This window comes from Prinia subflava, chromosome 19, assembly GCF_021018805.1.
Source record: "Prinia subflava isolate CZ2003 ecotype Zambia chromosome 19, Cam_Psub_1.2, whole genome shotgun sequence".
In the NCBI taxonomy this organism is placed as follows: domain Eukaryota; kingdom Metazoa; phylum Chordata; class Aves; order Passeriformes; family Cisticolidae; genus Prinia; species Prinia subflava.
The window spans coordinates 12632051-12652340 of NC_086265.1; the positions used below are offsets into that span (position 1 = coordinate 12632051).

Below are 20290 nucleotides of genomic sequence, written 5' to 3' on the forward strand. Positions count from 1 at the left end.
GGCTGATCTGGTTCAGTCAGAGCCAATGGGATCTTGGGGTTTGGGTTCATGGCCAAATTAAGGAGGAAGGACTGAGGTGCTGAAGTCTTTGGAGAAAGAGGGATGCAGACACTTCACTTGCTGTGCACACAAAGATCGTGGGTAGCTTACAGATAAAGATAATTAGCTTATCATTAGTTAATTTTGAGGATCTCAAAGCTCTTGCCAGTAGAAGCAGTGCTGTTCCTGCTTTCAGAGGGCATTTCCATCAGGAATTTCCCTCTCCAGCTCCATGCTGTGTGTTTGGTGCTGGGTTTCTTACCGTGCCCAAATGCAGTCTGTCTTTAATATTTGGTAGTGACATGGACGACTCATAGGAATGTCAGATCCTGGGCTGCACCTGGCCCACAGCTTCAGCACACAGAGGGGACCATAAAATAGATGGAAAAATGCATTTCTCTCACTACAGACATGCAGAGTTTATTTATTTTATGGCCCAGCTAGGAACCATTTAAATTAGTGTTTAAAGTCTGCTCAGGAATAAACTGGATTAAATTTCTAGGAGGACCAAGCTCATGTGGCTGCTGGAGCGTTGATGATGGACAGGCTGTATCCTGCTCCCAAACAGATAATGTTCAGCCTTTCTCCAGATTTATTTAGAAATTTCTCGAGGTGGGGGGGCTCTTTCCTGAGAGCTGTGGCATGAGGAGGGGCTGAATCCATTGGTTACATCCTGGTTGTTCTGCTCCTGGGTTAAGAGTCTGGAGTTTGGGCTGGGGCTGTGCCTGGCTGGAGCTGCTGGGGAACTGAGGTGTTTTGTTGCAGCTTTAGCAGTTGTGCCTGCTGATTTATTTGTGAAAAGCACTTAAAATCTCTAAGCAGGGCTGGTGGATTCACCTCGTTTAAAATAAAGCCTGCATGCTCCATGGCTGAGTCATGGGTCACACAGGGTGCACTGACATGGGGCCCTGCCTGATTTCCTTTGCTGTGGATGGTTTTTCCAGGTGAAATAATGATGTAGGAATGTCCATGGAGATGTTTGGAGATGTTTCATGTTGTGGAATCCTTTCATTTCAAGAAGTGGGAGCTCAGGGAGCTTGGTGTGAGCCTGTCCAGGTCAGAGGTGGAAGGAAACCCTCCCCCCACGACTGCCCTTGAACCCAGGGCTGGGGGAGTGGATGTGGAGGTATCTGTGTGCACTGGGCTGGGCCAGGGCAGGCTCAGGCTGCAGAGCAGGAAAGGTTCTTCCCCCAGAGGTGCTGGCACTGCCCAGGCTCCCCAGGGAATGGGCACGGCCCCGAGGCTGCCACAGCTCCAGGAGCCTTTGGACAGCGCTGCCAGGGATGAACAGGGTGGGGTTATTGGGGGGTCTGTGCAGGGACAGCTGGGCTGGATGGTCCCTGTGGGTCAGCTCAGGATATTCCATGATTCTGTTCTGTGATTCTCACTGGGATGAGCTGGTAGGGCAGCGAGTGTCCATGGGGCCATCAGGGAATGTCGCAGTGCCCGGAGCTGGCCAAGCCCATCCTTCGCAGCAGGGAGCTCTCAACGCTTAGCAAAGCAGCAGATCATGTGCTGAGGGCAGGGAATGTTCATTTTCTTTCCAAATGATGCCCTCTCTGCCCTGTTCCCTTTCATTTTTAGCAATTGTGAAGGTGGATTTCTGCCCACGAGCACATGTGGCTTGGTTGGGAGAGGATGCATCCCAAGGATGTGCAGGTGCCATGGAAATGGTTCAAGGACATGGTTTAGGATTGGGCCTGGAGGTGTTGGAGGTTAATGGTTGGACTGGATGACCTTAAAGGGCTTTTCCAACCCAAATAATCCTGGGATTCCATGACATGGATGCACTGCCTGGGAGCTCCCGGTGCAGGCACAAGGCAGGAGCTGCTCTGCACCTCGAGCTGATCAGCAGCAATCACTAATAACAGGAGTTTATTAGCTGTATCTTAATTACAAAGCACAGTAATTAGGGAGGAAGTGGCCATCTTGACAGCCTGATGGTGTTAATTAGAGACCAGGAACGCTTTTACAGAATTGGAAGGGAGGTGAACTCCCAGCTCCATCAAACAGTTTTGCAAATAGAGGCCCTGGCTACAGCAGGAATAGATTTCTTTATTTCTTTTCTCTTTTTTTCCCTGATTTGTCTGCACTGACAGCCAGCACAGCGCTTTCTGGGGAGGCTGTGCAGCATGGAGTGTCCTTCTCCCTGTCTGTGCCAAGCTGCTGAGCGATTCCAGGGATGGATTGGTTGTTCCGAGGAGCTTTTGGCAGTAAATCATTGACAGGACCTGCTGTGCAGGGAGCAGAGCATGGCCTGGCCTCAGCCCTTGCTGCTCTGTGTCCTGCTGCTGGAGCAGCTGTCAGTGCAACCATTGCTGCTGTGCTGGTGCCTCCTGCAGGGATCAAACCTGGATTTATGTGTGCTCCCACCACAGGAACTGAGCCTGCTCAGGAGGGGGCTCGGGGTGGTCCTGGCTGTAAAGGAGGGGGTGCCAGGCATGGGTCCCATGTGGGATGGTCCATGGCTCACCACTGGAAGTGTAACTGTGACTTTGTGCTCTAACCTGGGACTGTGACAGTGTTCTGGCCATGGGGACAGGTCTGTTATCCTGTGACACCCATAAAACAACCAGTCCTTTCAGGCGAGGTGACCTGGGGACAGAGGGGCTGGAAACTGCTGGTGGGAAAAGCCCTGGAGCTGCTGGTGACAGTAGCTGGACACAGGCCCAGGTGTGCCCAGGTGGCCAAGAGGCCAAGGGCACCTGGGCTGTGCCAGCCCTGGGGTGGCAGCAGGAGCAGGGCAGTGCCTGTCCCCTGTGCTGGCACTGCTGGGGCACCTCCAGTGCTGGGGCAGCTCTGGGACCCTCCTGGCAGGAGAGACCTGCAGGGGCTGGAGCGTGTCCAGGGCAGGGCAGGGAGCTGGGAAGGGGCTGGAGCCCCAGGAGAGGCTGAGGGAGCTGAGAAAGGGGCTCAGCCTGGAGAAAAGGAGGCTCAGGGGGAACCTTGTGGCTCTGCACAGCTCCTGACAGGAGGGGACAGCCGGGGGGGTTGGGCTGTGCTCCCAGGGAACAGGGACAGGAGGAGAGGGAATGGCTGGGCCAGGGGAGGCTCAGGTTGGATACTGGGAAAATTCCTTCATGAGGTGGGCAGTCATGCATTGGCAGATGCTGCCCAGGGAGGTTTGGAGTGCCCATCCGTGGAGGTACCCAAGGCCTGGATGTGGCACTCAGTGCTCTGGGCTGGGGACAAGGTGGCACTGGGCACAGCTTGGACTTCATGGGCTTGGAGGCTTTCCCTGCCTGTGGGTTCTGAGTGAGCAGGGTTGAAATCCAAAGACAGAGGGGATGTAAGTTGGAAGCCTTTCTGGGGCTGCTGCTGCCCTGCTGCCATGCTCCCCAGGCCTGAGGCTCTGAGCAGAGCAGGGGGCTGGGAGACTCCCACGTGTGTGCTGTGCCTTTGGCATGTCCTGACCTTTGGGAATGGGAGGACGGTGGGTAACTGACACCCCTGGATCTTCTTACCCTGGGTAAGCTGAGCCCTGGCAGCACAGGGGGGTTTCAGTGCCCATCAGGACGTGTCTCCATCTCTGTGTCCGCACTGCAGCTCAGCCTGGATGCTTCTCCAAAGCCTGGGATGAGCTGAGCTTGGGGCCTGCAGGGATGTGCCGAGCCCTGATCCTGAGGCAAGGGACACGATAGCTGCTGGATTTGGGAGAAGGGAGGCTCGGGTGCTCTCTCTGGGCTGCTCTGGGTGGCACAGCAGCAGTTTAGGTTGGGATGCCCATGTCCCATCGCTGCTGCTGTCCTGGTGCTGCTGGGTTTTGCTGTTCGGTGTGATCGTGGGTGTGACAGGGACAGGGCCATCACAGCCCTGTCCCTTCCCTGCCTCCCTCTCCCTCTGCTCCCCCTCCCTGGGAGTGAGGGCCCTTGTCATCTCCTTCTTGTTCACAGGGTTAGTGAGCAAGGAGAGAGCTGACAGGAGTGTAGGAGTGTCCTTTGCACATCTCCCACTGCTTTCTGTGAGCGGGAGGGAGCCTGGGGCAGGATGTGTGTTCCCTGCTGATGGGAGACTTCCAGAAAAAAAAGAAGCTCCTGGTAAAAAAACATAAAATAAAAAGATCCTGGGCCAGATTCAGCGTGGTGAGCTGCTGGGAGTGGTCCTGGGTACACCAAGGATGATGTTATCCTCAGGGATGGGGGTTCCTGGGAGCTCTCATGGCCATTGGCTTTCCGAGTCTCCTTCCCTGGTGGATGTCAGGGGGAGAGGCCAGCCCATCTGTGAGCTCCCCTCCTCGCCCTCCTGACATTGGAGATGGAGCTGGGACTGGAAAATGTTTAAGCATCATAAAAAATGGATGTTCAGTGATGCAGGAGGAGACATCCAAGACCTGCAATGGTTTCGGTAGCAGCGTGTCAGGGTTTGCTGCTGTCTGTGGAAGAACAGGGTGTCACCCCACAGCTGTGCCAGTGCTGTGAGTTTCTGCTCTGAAAAAAAAATAGTTTCCTCCAAAATATTTGAATTTTAGTTATTTCTGCCCTTTTCTGGGATTGTTCCTGGCTAAGGAAGCTGCTTGTGCCTGGCCCAGTGTCCTGCTCCTGCCTGTCACCCCTTTAGGGACTCGGGGACTTCTTGTCCCCAAGCTCACAGTGCCACCAGACTGTGGCAGCTGCTCCATTTCAGTGTGGGGGAGTGATGCAAATCCGTAGTAATCACTGGATACTGAAGGATTCAGTGACTAAACGAACAGAAACAAGTAATTAACAACTTTTGTACATTTTCTGACGTGCTTTGGACAAGAACGGGTGACTGAATTATTTATGATGCCACTTATGTCCATGGGCTAAGCTTTCCCTTGGAGATGGTCCTGGAGCTGCAGGCAGGGCAAGTCCTCCCTGCTGGGATGTTTTGGATCTGGTGTGGGCTGTGAATTCAGAGGATACAGAGAAATAAGAGCAGGAGTGGTTTGGTGAGGGGCAAATGGGAGATGTTCCAGCTGGATGTGGATCTTTCAGAAGCTCAGAAAGGGACACAGAGGTCTGTGCCTCTGTCCTGCTGATACGGATCTATGCAGGGATGAGAAATGCTTTCACAGGCAGCTTTGGGAGGGGCTGGTGGGGAGGGTAACTGGATATCCAGGCTGACGGCAGGATTTTGGAGTGATGGGGCCTTGCCTCCTGCAAGGTCACCATAGCTCCCAGAGTTATGGAATTGTTTGGTGTGAAGGGACCTTAAAGCCCATCCAGTGCCACCCCTGCCATGGCAGGGACACCTCCCACTGTCCCAGGCTGCTCCCAGCCCTGTCCAGCCTGGCCTTGGACACTGCCAGGGATCCAAGGGCAGCCACAGCTGCTCTGGGCACCCTGTGCCAGGGCCTGCCCACCCTCCCAGGGAACAATTCCTGCCCAATATCCCATCCAGCCCTGCCCTCTGGCAGCGGAAGGCATTCCCTGTGTCCTGTCCCTCCATCCCTTGTCCCCAGTCCCTCCCCAGCTCTCCTGGAACCCCTTTGGGCCCTGGCAGGGCCTGTTGGGACCCCCGGACACTTCCTGGGCTTGCAGAGGGAATGAGGAGCTGAAGGTGATGCTGCAGGCACTGAGCCTGTGCTTGCCTCCTGCCAGTGGGGCCAGTCCTGGCTTCTCCCACAGGGATTCCTGGCAGGGAAGCATTTTCCAGGTGTGACAAGAGGCAGTCGCTGTACCTGGCCCCAGCTCTGCACCCAAGCTGCTCCTGGAGTTCAGCACTTTGTGTGTCGCTGCTGTTCCGAGCTGGAGAATGAAAAAGTTTCTATTTTTATCAAGCCATTATTTTAAACTTTTTTGATTTCCTTTCCTGGCAGTGAGCTGTGCTGCTGAGCCCCCAATTATCTGCTAATGAGCTGTTATTTTCCTGTAATCACACCTTCCCCTCCATGGTTTTGCTCAGTGCTATTCACAAGTGCCTGCGAGGGACAGGAGGGACATTTGGCCGTGTCCAGCAGGACTAGCTGTGACTCTCCAGTGCTCCCACAAAAGCATCAGCTGAGTTCATTTTATCTCCTCTCGTGTTCCCTGCCAGCTCAGCCCCTCAGTCTCTGAGATTCCTGTTCAGGAGGTTTCAGAGCTGGATCCATACTTTTCTGTAAGGATTCCCAGCTTCTTATCCTGTTGGAAATAGGGAACAGATTATTGTAGTCAAAAGGCAGAGCAAAAAAGCAATCACCAATCTTCCACCTCCTCCAAAAGCCAGCAAAGTGGCATCTTGCAAAGCTCTCTTGGCTCCTCCTGAGAAGAGTTTTGGAAAGATTATGAAGAAATCCAAGGGAAAGACTTGTGGAAGCAGCACTGATGCCTGCCTGTGTTTCAGCCCACATGCATATACATATACACACACATATATATATGTGTGTGTGCATTTATAGAATCACAGAATAGTTTTTAGGTTGGAAAAGCATCAAGTCCAGCCCTTCCCCAGCACTACCAAGGCCACCACTGCCCCATGTCTCCAAGTGCCACATCCACATGGCTTTTGCATCTCTCCAGGGAAGGGGACTCCAGCACTGCCCTGGGCAGCTGTGCCAGGGCTGGACAGCTCTTTCCATGGAGAAACATTCCCAATATCCACCCTGAGCCTCCCCTGGCCCAGCCTGAGGCCGTTCCCTCTCCTCCTGTCCCTGTTCCCTGGGAGCACAGCCCGACCCCCCTGGCTGTCCCCTCCTGTCAGGAGCTGTGCAGAGCCACAAGGTTCCCCCTGAGCCTCCTTTTCTCCAGGCTGAGCCCCTTTCTCAGCTCCCTCAGCCTCTCCTGGAGCTCCAGCCCCTTCCCAGCCCCGTTCCCTGCCCTGGACACGCTCCAGCCCCTGCAGGTCTCTCCTGCACTGAGGGACACAGGGACACTGCTCTCCACCCTCAGGGCTCTGTGTGGCACAGCTGTCCCTCTGTAGCTGTTCTGTTTTCCAGCTTTGCTTCCCAAGTATCTTGAGTTGTTCCTTGTGGATTGTCAAAATATCTCCAGTTGATTTCTCCCACTTGTGCTCAGCCCTGTCCTTCCACCACTGTCCCTTTGGGATGTGTTTCCCAGCCCCAGTGCCATCAAGGGTGACCTTTCCTGGGACACTCTGGGAGTGCAGGATCCCAAACTGGCCATGGGCTGGTGAGAGCTTACCAGAAATCACCTCATGTCTCAGATTTGCCTTCTCTGTTCCTATAACCCTGAATTCATCTGCCCTTTTAGCTTACTTTTAAGAGTTCCATTGGAATTGTTTGGATTTAGAAGTAGGCACGACCAGTGGCTTCCAGGGCTGCCTTGGGTTGGGTCTCTCCACAGCTGCCACGTGGAGTCTTGGATTGATCACATCCTGCATTTCATCTCCATTTCTTCTGTGTCCATCCTGTTTGTAGTTTAAACCCTGCCTTTTGGTGTGTTTTAAACTCAATCTGTATGACTCTGAATTTCAACTTAGTGGAGTTGTTCAGGTGTTTGGGTGTTGGGAGGATCCCATTTGTGCTGGGAGGTGCATGACTGCAGCCCAGACACAGTGCAGCCTGTGCTGCTCAGGGTTATTGACCGGGAACATCATCATTTTGTAAGTGCAGCAATAAAATGTTCAATAGCCAGGCTGGAGATGCTGCAGTGATGGGAATGGAGATGCTTTGTGCTTTAGCACTCCTGATTTTTGTATCCTGCTTATTTTCATAGAATCATGGAAAGGTTTGATGGGCTAAAAGCCCATTTCCTTCCACCCCTACCATGGGCAGGGACACCTCCCATTATCCCAGGCTGCTCCAAGCCCTGTCCAGCCTGGCCTTGGACACTGCCAGGGATCCAGGGGCAGCCACAGCTGCTCTGGGCACCCTGTGCCAGGGCCTGCCCACCCTGCCAGGGAACAATTCCTTCCCAATATCCCATCCATCCCTGCCCTCCGGCAGTGGGAAGCCATTCCCTGTGTCCTGTCCCTCCAGCCCTTGTCCCCAGTCCCTTTAGGCCCTGGCAGGGGCTCTGAGCTCTCCCTGGAGCCTTCTCTTCTCCAGGTGAGCACCCCTAGGAGCAGTGGCCTTTGATCTCTCCCTGTCGAGCCCCGTCACCAGGTGGGCCCTCCCCACCTACTCCCACTGAATGAGCCTTCAGGATATGTCCCAGCTTGTCACGAGCAGCCAATTCTCCCTATTTTTAGGCTCCCATTTGCCTGTGCTGCTTTCCCTTGGCATTAGCAGGGAGGAGCAACAGCCCTGCCAGGTTGGTGGTAATTGCTGAGCGATCACCCGGATTTGGAATGATTTATGAATGATTATTTTCCCTAGTATTTTGATGATTAATTCTCAATGTAATTCTTTCTAACCACCAAAATTCCGCCTGTTCCTGCATCTGCAGCTGCTATAAACCTCATCCATCTCCCTGGCAGCCAGGCCAGGCTATTAAATATAGATCCCTGCTCCATTTAATATTCATAGCGATTAAAAGTGATGAAAGCAGCTGTGTCTGCCAGAGCCAGGGTGGAAATTGCTGTGCTTCAGGAATGACGGGTGAGCAGCGTATCCCTGAGATCCGGATAATTCCACGCAGGAAGGGCTGGTGATTCTGAATCATACCCTTGCTTGGTGTTGGAATAAACGGGGAATCTGGAAAGGAGATGGGATTGAGTTCTGTGGATTTACTGGGAGGAGAGAGAGCTTGGAGTTTTGCCTGGGATGGCTGCAGGATTTGCTGCTGGCTGATCCTCGTGGACATCCTTCACTCTGTCTGTGGGTGGAGAAAAGGCTTTTCCCAGTCAGTGGGATACTTTTCATACTTTTAGATCCAAAACTCCCAGACAAGGGTGGGAAAAGGCAGGAGAAAGTGCACAAGAGGTGGAACTGGGAATGGAGGCATAATCCATGCTGTGCTGGTGGCTGGACCATCCGGGCACCTGAAGGGAGCTTGTTCCAGGGATTGGGAGCAGCCAGCATTGGGACTCCGATGCTTCCAAGCTCAGTTTCTGGCAGATGTGCAGGTCCTGCTGCCGATAAGAAATCAGCTGCTGAGATGCCCCATTGTCACTGCTGTGGTCTCTGCTGGCTTTGGGGCAGCCCAGGAATGCTGTTTGATTTAAAGTCATCAGTTCCTTCTATCCCATTAGAGCTTTCCCTGTGAGCAGCACTCAGGGATCTCTGTTCCGGCTTGACTTCACTCCTGCACTATTGATCCTGCACTTCCAACCCTCCATCAGCTCATTCCAGCTGCCTCCAGGACAAAGCTGGGGATTGGGGAGAGATTCAAGGTGATGTAGGAAGGACGAGGACTGTTGCTGAAAATGAGGATACTTGGGAAGGGAAAGTTTTCCACTCACAGGGAGAAGGGAGGTGAGAGATGGAGGAAGGTAAGGGATGTAGGGTGAGGAGAGCTGTGCTGGACCTGGAGAGGAGGATAAGCAGGGATGAACTGCCTGCCCCAGCCATGGTGTGGGGCTGAGGAGCTGTGGTCCTTTGGGCTGGAGACATCACAGCCAGACTCTGGATGCAGTTTGGGAATTTTGGAGTAAAAGGTCTAAAGCAGAACCCTTCAATCCCTTCTCCTCCTGGTTTATGCCTGAAAAGGCTCTTCCCAGCTCTGCTCGTCCATGGGCAGCACTGGAACAGCCCAGCTGTGAGCAGCAGCTCCCTGGGATTGCTCCCTGCTGGTTTTGGGGTGGGAGCTCAGCGTGGCAGTGCCTCCCGTGGGCCTCCTGTCCCTGGGATCCCCATGGACTGCACTGCAAAGCCCCAGTGTGTCCCCAGAGCATGGGAATGCTCTGGTGTTGTGCCTCCAGCCAGCAGCTTTCCCACCAGCTCTGCAGAAATTGCAGGCAATGGCAAACATTTATCTGAGGGAAGATTTCAAGGTGGAAAAAGGGGGTGGAAAGGGAGTTCTGCCTTGCTGGCTCTGGCAGGATGTTGCTCCAGGCACTGAGGTTTGTGTCCTCTGGGCTGAGAAACAAGCCCGAGGAGGCTTGTGGCCGATGGCTGCCGATCATTTTCCATAGATTAAATTGCATCACAGCTCCAAAAATAATCTCTCCAGCTTATGGTGAGGCAGCCTGTTCCTATAGCAACACTGCGTGCCTGTGCCCTACAAACCAAACCCAGCCCGGGTCCAAACAAACATGAGGGGCTCGGCTTGGGGAGCACTTGGGTTTGGGGGTGGAGGTGTAAAATACGAGCCTGGAGTGTTCCTGGAGAGGGGATTCATGAGAAGCTGCTGTGGTTTGTGTCTCTGGGATTTGAGCCTGTGCTTGCAGAGTTCCCGAGTGCATCGTGAGGAGAGCGGGAAGCAGCAGCTGCATTTGTGGAGCCTTCCTGGAGCGAGGGGGGGGAAGGAGGAGGAGGAGGAGGAGGAGGTGGGTGTTATGTGGGTTAGTGCAGTGCCTGGGGCAGCCCTGCTGTGCCACACTTGTGTCGTGGCACGGGGGAGAGGGATGGGGTTGGAGCTGGGTGGCGATGGCCGCTCACGCTCTGCTCGGCCTAAATCCACTGTTGTGGCCCAGGGTCCCGGAGGTGTTGGCACCCAACCCTGCACAAGGCCAGGGCAAAGCTCAGCTGCAGGATGGAGGGGGATGAATTCAAATCATGGATAGTCTCTCTGTGCCGCTGGTGAGCACAGGGTAATCTCCACAGCACACTGGGAATGCAGGAATCCTTAGGAGGATGCTGTGGAGGCTGGGCTGCCTCATCCACGGCACAGGAGCCAGAGGAGCCTGGCAATTTGTTGTCAAATTTTTCCTGCCAGCCTTTCATGTTTGTTTTCTTGAGGAGCTTTTGTTCCCTGGGGAAGAGCGACAGGAATTCCTGCTGAATGTCTGCCTTTCATTCTGAGCAGGAGGAGGAGCAGGGTGAGCCAGGGTGAAGCTCCTGAGCTAGGGATGTGCTGCTTCCGAAGGGGATCCAGGGCCACCTGCATCCCAGCATGGGACTGGGAGCCCCCTGCCACCCCCTGAGGGTTTGCTGCTCTAGGGAGGATCTTTATTCCATGGAGAGCAGATGGCAGAGCTGGAGCACCAGGGGGGATGAGGGTCGGCTGGGAGCACCACTGTTGTGCTGCATGGAAACAGGGGATCCATCTCTGAGCCCTTCCCTCTGCAGGGACAGGGTGTGCTGGGGGCTGGAAACCATGGATGAAAGCACTCTTTGTGTCCTTGGAGGATCTCCCTGTGTGGAGGAGCAGGGAGGCCCTCCTGGCTCCTGCAGGGCGTCCAGGCTTTTTGCTGGTCCCAGACACAGTCCCGGTCCACTTTGGCCCTGCCCAGCTGGGAGATGTTGGTTTGAGGTTTAATGAGATTTAGGAGCTGCTGAGAGCTGAGGATCTAAAAGGACCAAACCAGGGGAAAGGAGCGAGAGCAGCATCCAGGGACAGGGAGCACAGAGCATTAGAATAGAATCCCAGAATCATTAAGGTTGGAAAAGATCTCTGAGATCATTGAGTCCAACCATTCCCCAGCACTGCCAAGGCCACCACTGACCCATGTCCCCAAGTGCCACATCCACACAGCTGTTAAATCCCTCCAGATATTGGGGACTCCAGCACTGCCCTGGGCAGCTGTGCCAGGGCCTGACCACCCTTCCCATGAAGAAATGTTCCCAATATCCAACCTGATCCTCCCCTGGCCCAGCCTGAGGCCGTTCCCTCTCCTCCTGTCCCTGTTCCCTGGGAGCACAGCCCGACCCTCCCGGCTGTCCCCTCCTGTCAGGAGCTGTGCAGAGCCACAGGGTTCCCCCTGAGCCTCCTTTTCTCCAGGCTGAGCCCCTTTCCCAGCTCCCTCAGCCTCTCCTGGGGCTCCAGCTCCGTTCCTTTCCCTGGCCACGCTCCAGCCCCTGAGCATCCTCCACCTCAGCCAGCCCTCATCTCCCCTGTTCTGGTTCTTTCTCATTCCCTGCATGTTTGGAATTCCCTTCAAAGCCATCACTCCTTTCTGGGCTGTGCTGGAAAATGTTTCAGTTGGATTCCGCTGGGTGTCCCTCACCATGACCCTGTGGGAGTCATGTTTCCCCTCTCCCCCTCTCCCCCTCTTCCTTTTCCTACATCCTCCCAAGAATTTAGGAATCTGTGTTTTTGCAGCTTCCAAGAGGTCCTGTGGCCCTGAGTGGGTGCAGTTAGGAACCCCCAATTCGGGTTGAAGTCCCAGTGCTGTGATCTTGCTGGGCCTGCTGCACTTTGGCTTCTGCAAATCCCCTGTGGTCCATCCTTGAATGAGGAGCCCCGGATAAACTCTCTCTGTGGGTATTTCCTGACCTTCAGGGTGTTTTCCCAGCCTTAGCAAAGCCAAATCATTTTTTCCCTGTCTGAGCTGATACAAAAGCTGGAATAAGGGCAGGATCCTCAAAGCTGTGGTGTTTGGCTGGGCTCCAAGCAAAGACCTCCAGGCAGAGGCTTGCTGCTCTTCCACCTTTCTGGATGAGTGAATCCTTCCTCCTCAGCAGTAGGATAAATATTTCTGCTGCTCTCTCCTCCAGCCCTTCATGATAATCTTCAGCTGTACTACAGGAATTGGTGTTCATGGTCATGTGCAAAGGTTGGTCAAAGGTTGGACATGATGGTCTTGGAGGTCTTTTCCAGCTTAAATGATCCTGTGATTCAAAACAGCTTCCCTGAGAGCAGCCCTGATGGGGAATTAGGGGATGCCAGAGCCCCTGTCCTGTGCTGTGTCACAGCATTCCTGTGGCAGTTTGTCCTGCTGGTGCCAATAGCAGCTGGAGAGCTGGTGGGGATGGCCTGGTGGGAGCAGGGCTCCTGCTCTGGGATCTGGGGCTGCTCCAAAGCTGGTGCAGATCTGAGTGGCTGCTGCTTGCTGCAGGAAACAAAAGGATTCATGTTTCTGTGGATCTGGGCTTTGGCCAGCTTTCTCGGGAGCTCCCAGGAGAAAGATGGAAGCACCTTGAGAGCCAGTGTCAGAGCTCCATCTTGGGAGTGGCAGTGAGGAGGTTTGGGTGCTCTGTGTGATCATTTCTGCTTTCAACTCTGATTTATTTGACTGTAGCTGTGACATTGGATTTCCTTCTTCCATGCTTTAATTGCAACAAATCATATTGCTTGAGAGATTTGTATATATATATATAAATAAATATATAAATTTCTCTCTCTATATATTATTAATTGGATTCTGCTCTAGTGGAAGATGTCCCTGCCTATATCAAAAAGATGGAAGGAAGTGAGTGTTAAGGTCCCAACCCAAACCATTCCATGTTTCTATGAGTGCAGTTGCCCAGGCAGGGGGAGGAAGGTGGGATCCTGCTGCCCACCCTGCCAGCATCCCACAGCAGCAGCTTTGGGCCAGCAGGAGCTGGTGAGAGATGCTCAGCTCAGCTGGAATGAGCAGCATCACTGGGCTGACCCAGGTTCCTTCCCCCTTTTCCTGGGCTTTGAGGCGTTTATATAATTCTGCACAGCAATAAAAAATTGGGCCATGCTGTGTTCGTGCCTCAAGCTGAGCACTCGGGCAGGGATTGTTCCCACAGCCTCAATCAATGGGCAGGAAATAATGTCCTGGCAAAGTGCACAGCCTGTCCCTCTCCATGTTCTGCCCTCCCCGTGCTGGCACTGCCCAGGCTCCCCAGGGAATGGGCACGGCCCCGAGGCTGCCACAGCTCCAGGAGCCTTTGGACAGCGCTGCCAGGGATGCCCAGGGTGGGGTTGTTGGGGGGTCTGGGTGATCCCTGTGGGTCCTTCCCAACTCAGGGCATTCTGTGATTCTGTGAAAAATCCCCAGGCTGTGATCTGAGCTTGCACCTGGGCAAGGTGATCCAGGCTTTGCTCTGGAAATCCTGGAGCACTGGACAGCACGTGGGAGCCAGGACTTTGGGGCAGCATTTTGTGTAAGGCAGGATGGGGGAAGAATTAAAGGGAGGGATTTGGGGGTTAAAGGCTCCCTGGGGATAGGCAGAGAGGCACTTTCTCTTGCTTGGCACAATTTTTTGCAGCACTTGTAAGCAGATAAAATTGTCTTTGTGAATTATTTTTGGTGTCTGCAAACAGAAAATTGGGGAATTCAGGCTGTCCCTTGGAGTCCCTGAGAGGTGGGTTTTGCCACGTTCAGGCTCTTGTTGCAATGACAGCTGAGCCAGCAGGGTTGGCTTCTGCATCTGGAAGCTCGATAAAACATCAGACTTTATTATAAATTGGCTATTAAAGTCCAGCCTCGTTGGTGATCAGATCCTAGAGCTGTGGAGAAGGGTTCTGCCTTCTGTGCTCTGCTGGCACAGCCTGCAGAGGCTGCTGGGATGCTGGTGGGAAGAGCACAGTTCCTCACCTGGAGAGAGGAATGGTGAAGGAGGCCAGAGACTGCCCTGGAAAGGCCCAGGGACACAGCCCAGAGCAGCAGGAGCAGCCTGGTGTCCCTGTCCCAGAGAGTGTCCGGGGTATGGAATGCTCTGTCCTTGGAAGCACTGGCTCAGGACACGTGCAGAGACAATATCCAATCCCAGGGAATGTGCCCACACTGCTGGAGACCCTTTGTGAGCCCCAGTGTGGAAGGCACCCTGGGAATACTTGAAACTTCTGTATCAGAAAATGGACTTTGAGGAGGTTTTGGTTGTTTTCTCTACTGGTAGAAAAGTGGCCTCAATTTTCTTGCCAGGTCTTCTGGAGTTTGCCTGTGGTGTTGATGCCTTGGAAGGCTGCCTAGAACAGCGACTAAACAGAGTTAAAGGAATAAAATAGGAATTTATCAAAAAGGCCTTTAAAGGATACACCCTGGGCAATACAAGAGCCCAGCCATGGCTACACCCAGGATGGACCCAAGATGGACACCTGGTGATGAGTTTTTACACTTTTATAAGTTTTGGTCCATTTACACATTTAGTATTTAAATATTTAATATTACATATTAATTGTCCAATTACAGCTTTAGGTTATGCAGTCCCATCCTCCCAGATTGCTCTCCTCAGTTCGCTGCTGTTTGTACTTTTGGGGCTGGAAGCTGCAGTGGTGCCCTTGGTTCTCAGCCTGGAAAAGAACTGTTTTGTCTGACTAAACTGTGAGGAGAATTTGTTAACACTTTATTTGAAGTTCAGAGTTATATACTGATGCAGTACAGAATCTGGGAAATATGAAAGCTGAACCTTACGGCACCAGTGTGAGCCTGTGCCATCGCTGTGGTGCCTCTGTGCACCTCCTGCCTGTTCCTCTTCCCCTTCCCCTACCAGGGAGACTTCCCTGATTCCGGGTGTGTTTTCAAACCTCGGGTCCTGTCCCCTGCCCAGGCTCAGCAGCTCCCCAGCCTGTCTGTGGGAGCTGCCCAGCTCCCAAACGCCTCAGCTGGCAGCTCACCTTGCTTGGGAAGCTCTCAGCTGGTTTCCCCTGGGTGCTCTGTTTGTCCTTGGTGGCCAGTTCCTCTCCTGGCTCCAACAGCTGCTGCTTGTGTTTGTCAGCTGGGTTGCAGAGGGACCAAGTGGTGACATTGGGAGATGCTGTCCTGGTGCCTCATGTGCCATTTGGGGTTTGCTCCGTGCCCTGTTTCCCTTGGATTTTCTCCATTATTCTTGGGCAGTTAGGTTGGTCCTGCTGTGGAGGATCAGCATTGTCCCTGAGCTGTGCCTCCTGTCCCATCACATCCGTTCTGGGGAGGTTACCACGAGTCCTGGAGTGACTCTGTGCTCTGCTCCTGCTTCCACTCTGGGTTGTGATCCTGTCACGTGTATCTAGATCCTTGCCTTTGGGTCACAGTAATTGAAGGGTTCCTCTGTGGATTCAATCTGAGCAGCGCTTGAACACCTCTCCCAGTACCCACAGCATTTCCAGAGCTCCTATCACTGAGCCAGGAATAGCAGCCAAACACCCACCTGCCAGGGAATCACGGGTTTCCTTCTTTCCTCACAGCCCTGAGAGGGAATGTTCTGCTCCCCTGTTACACAGAGCCATCCCTGAGCTCGTGCCTGGATTGTTTGGAGAATGTTCTCACTCCCCCAACTCCCCCAGAGTTGGCAGAGAAGCTGCAACAGGGTTTTGCTGGTGCCCATCTCTCTGAAATCCAGAAAGAGAAGATTGAGGGAGGGGAGATAGAGGAGCAGCTCCCTCCTTTGGTGCCTCAATAGGTTTTGGGAACACTGAGAAAACCTTCAGCTAAACTTTGGAGCATAAAGATGGGGCACAGCCCCTGCTCAGGACCTGCTTCTCTCTCTGTATTTGCTTTGGGTGCTGGTGCCTCCTGGGGCCGGTCTCCTCCTTCCTGGGGGAGCAGAGGGGTGATCAGAAATGCTGTGTTACCCCCACCGAGTGGATTTGGGTTGGTGTCCTGGTTTTAAGCACTGAGTTGCAGGAATTTTTGCTGTCTCTGAGTTGCTGATTGTGGAGTTTTCTGCCCTATGAAGATCCGGTGGTTTTGGATAAAGTGTCACTTTCCCTGGTGTCTCTGTGACCTTTCCCTCAGGTGACACAGCTCACCCTGCCCCGAGCAGAGCTGGCAGAGCCCCCAGTGCAGGGTGGATGGAAGGGCAGTCCTGGGAAGAGCCCCTGGGAAGGGCAGGTTTGGTGTGTGGCACCCCCTGTGCCACCCCACCACCCAGCCCTGAGCCAGGTCTCGGTGGCAGCCCCGGGAGCGGCTGCTCAGGGCTCTGGGTGCCGCCCCCAGCACGCCGTGCTCCGGGGGGCCGCGACCCCCGGCCCTGCGCTGCGGAGGCGGGAGGTCCCCGGTCCCTGCCCGCGGGGGTAGCCATGGAAACGCTGTTCTCTCCCTCCCTCCCTGTGCAGATGACTCGGGTGATGAGGAGCCCGCCTCGCAGTCAGACAAGAGCGAGCTGCACGGCCCCCTGAAGACCCTGTCGAGTAAGCTGGAGGACCTGAGCACCTGCAATGAGCTGATCGCCAAGCACGGCGCGGCCCTGCAGCGCTCGCTCAGCGAGCTGGAGAGCCTGCGCCTGCCGGCCGACAGCGGAGAGAAGATCAAGGCTGTGAACGAGCGCGCCACGCTCTTCCGCATCACCTCCAATGCTATGATCAACGTGAGTGCTGCTCCTCCTGCCCCTCCTCCTCCTCCTCCCCTTCCTCCTCCATCCTCCTGCCCTCCCTGCTTGCTCCCCGTGGCTTGGCTCGTGTTACCGCGGGGCACGGCCGGGCTCGGCTCCGCGGTGAGGGCATGGGAAGTTGGGAAGATGCAGCTGGGAAGAGGGCATGGATATGGACCCCACTGAGACACAGGTCTGCCACATCCTTACAGCCCGCTCCATGTCATAGGTCGTTTTTGTCAAGCTGGGAAACGTGGATGTTGGGAATGCTGAGGGGCTTTCTCCTGCTCCCTGGGGGGAATTCTACCTGGCACAGCACTTCAGAGCCCATTGCCTGCTGCAGCCTGAGTCCCACATCCCTCACATCCTCATTGCTCCCATGAAGCTGCTGGTGTCCCCCCGGCTGTGGGATTTAACCCCCGTGGGGTCTCGTGCTGGCTCTGCTCTCCCAGCCGGGTTGTCGGAGGTCAGGAAGTGGTGCCGGCACTGCCGCTGCTCCTGCCCTGTGCAGCCTCACGGTGCTTTCCGGGTGTTTTTTGGGGACAGCTTGAGTTTGGAGTGTGGCTCTGCCTCCATTGCAGTGAGACAGCCCTTCCTGGGGAGCCTGGTTCACCCCGGGGAGCTCTGAGAGAGAGAGCAAAACTGAATAAAATATTTAAAGAAAATTAAAAAGAAAAAAAAGCGCCAAAGCTTCACCAGACTGGAATAATGTATGAAGGCAGAGCTCAGGGAATTGTGAGTGGAGCAGTGCTGTCACTGTGCTGTCCCAGCCCCGAGCAGAAGGAGGTTGGGTGGTGTTTGATGTGGGCTTTGAAAAATAACAACAATTCCCAGCAGGAGCTGGAGGGTACTCGGAGCCCCATGGTCGCAGCATCCTCCCGGTTCCCACTGCTAGGATTCTGTAGCCACAGGGGAAAGGGCTTCCTGAGCCTCTCTTTTGGTTTTCAGAGCAGTTTGGGGATATGACTGTGCAGTGCTCTCTCCATGGAGAGATTGTCCAAGTTTTGGGAATGGGGTTGGCAGTGTGGTGGGAGGTGCCAGCAGACCCTTGGTGCTGCCCCGGTTTGCTGTCAGGAGGCGGAACAGCAACAGGATGTGGGCAGGGAATCGCCAGGGAGAGGATTCTCCAGCAGCCTTTAGGAAGGGATGAGCAGAGCAGTATTCGCTGTGTCCAGCCCAGAGAGGAGGAGGAGGAGGTTGTGGTGTTTGCAATGTGATAAAAGCTCGAGCAAGGCTTTCTGGAGGGTGGGAAACTCCGCAAAAACCATTGTGCCGGGATAAACCAGCGGGAGCGTGGCTTGTCCAAAATCCCAGGCAGGTAAGAGGGGCGGGGGTGGCAGGGCACGTTCTCGCGTGGATTCTGTGGATCTGTTTCCAACAGCATCCTTTGGTGCTCTGGCTCTGGATGGGCATCCTGAGGAGGGAAAGGCTGTGCCCTGGAAGGAGCAGGGTGGGAGATGCCCGAGGGAAAGGCTGTGCCCTGGAAGGGGTAGGACTGGAAGGAGCAGGGTGGGAGCAGTGTAGCAGCTCATGGAGGAGGTTGTGGCTCTCCCAGATCCCTGCTGAGCCGGTTGTTTTGGAAGGAGGTAACAGAGCTGTGGGCAGGGGGACACTTTGGGGCTGGGTTAGAAAGGCAGGAGAGGGACAAGCAGTGAGAGTGGGACCAGGAGGGAGGGGACCAGCCTGATGCCCCTGTCACAGGGACTGGTGGCTCCCAGCCACACTGTCACCTTTTCCAGCATGGATCCCTTTCTGTGCCTTGATTTCTCCTTTTAGATGGGCTGATGCCTTCTGGAGCTGCCAGGAGCCTCTCGTGGGGGGAGCTCTGTTCAGTGCAAAGATTTTCTGTGTAGAACAAGAAGCATTGCTCCAGGGAAGCACGTGGAGCTCCCTGACAAAAATACACCGTGCTCGTGCCCACCTCCATCCCCGAGCACATATCCCATGGGAGCACAGGGTGCTTTTGCCAGGCTAGGAGTTCTTGCAGGAGAAATTAAAGTGTCCTTGCTCGCCAGGTTTTTCCTGGAGAGATCCCAGCTGGCAGCACAGGGCTGGTGCTGGCTGTGGATGCTCCGTGTCCAGGCTCTGCCCTGGCTGCAGCACCAAACCTCAGGGATCTGCTCCATGGAAGTGGATACGGATCTGTGAGCTTTGGTGCTGTGGCTGTGAGCGGAAGGGTGGGTGCTCTGGGGAGGGGTGGGTGCTCCAGGGAACGATTGAGTGTTCCAGGGAAGAAGGGATGAGTGCTTTGGGAAGGGAGGAGTGCCAGGGGAAGAAAGGATGGGTGCTCCAGTGAAGCAGAGAAGGAATAGGTTCTCCTGGGAAGAAGGGATGGGTGCTCTGGGGAAGGGGTGGATGCTCCAGGGAAGGAATGGGTGCTCCTGAGACGAAGGGGTGGGTGCTCTGGGGACGGGATGGATCCTTCAGTGAAGGAGTGGGTGCTTCTTGGAAGAAGGGATAGTTACTCTGGGGAAGGAAGGGGTGCTCCTGGGAGGAAGGGCTGGGAGCTCTGGGGCCGGCGCGTGCAGTTCCTGTGCAGCTGCCTCTGATCCGATTATGTAAATGGCCCCGGAGCTGCGGGGAGCGCAGCAAGCACGGGAAATAAATAAACAGAGATGGAAATGCAGGAGCTTTGCTGCGAAGGTGACCTTCCCTCTGTGCTCTGGGTGCTGCCCAGCACAGGGTGCTCCTCTCCCGAGGCTGGGAGCATCACTGGGCGGGTGGTGCTGGGAGTGATGGGGAAGGTCTGGGCAGAGGCAGAGCGGGATGTGCTGGGCTGTTGTGTTACAGGTGAAGATTTCAGACTGGCTGTTGCAGGGCTTAAACTGAAACCCAGAGCTCTGTGAGCCTCCTGTTGGCTCTGCTCCCTGTTGGAATCTCACCAGGCAGAGTCCAGGCTCGCTGGGATGGAGGAGCCTGGTGTCAGCAGGGCTGGGCAGCAGACATGGAAAGCCAAGGCACAATCTGCCACGGGGGAGGAGTGGGAGGTGTGTAAAAATAAGAAGCAACAAATTACCGGGATGAGAGGCCCAGAGGATCCGGAGCAGTGCGCTGAGTTGTGTAGACTCATCCAAGAGTGGGGAAAGCTCCATCTCATCATTCAGCAGGAGACAGCAGGCAGGAGGGATGTGTGGATGCACTGAGGAAGCCAGTTTGGGCGTCGGGAAGAGCTCAAAGGGCTGTGGGTGGTGATGGAAATAGGCTTTTAATGGGAAAGGGGGTGCTACGGCGAAGCTTTGTGCTTCCTCAAGGAATTGCAGTGTGCAGAGCAGCAGGGTTTGGGCTTGCCCGTGCCATTCCTGGGTTAGTTTGTGTTTTCCCTAGAGATTTTGGAGGAGCAGGGGTGCAGGAATGCTCTGTCAGGCCAATGCAGCCTGGACAAGGAGG

At 54.7% G+C, this 20290-nt stretch overlaps 1 protein-coding gene across 6 annotated transcripts in view; it reads left to right on the forward strand.

Annotated features, from left to right (window-relative positions):
• OSBP2 (oxysterol binding protein 2) overlaps nt 1-20290 on the forward strand; it is a 94181-nt gene that overhangs the window by 47601 nt on the left and 26290 nt on the right. For 5 of the 6 annotated variants that reach the window (XM_063416442.1, XM_063416443.1, XM_063416444.1 and 2 more), the window contains one exon: nt 16650-16900. In XM_063416442.1, the coding sequence (XP_063272512.1) occupies nt 16650-16900 (251 nt within the window). Of the gene's footprint in view, nt 1-16649; nt 16901-17054; nt 17097-20290 lie in introns of those variants that run through there. The other variant, XM_063416447.1, reaches the window with a different exon arrangement.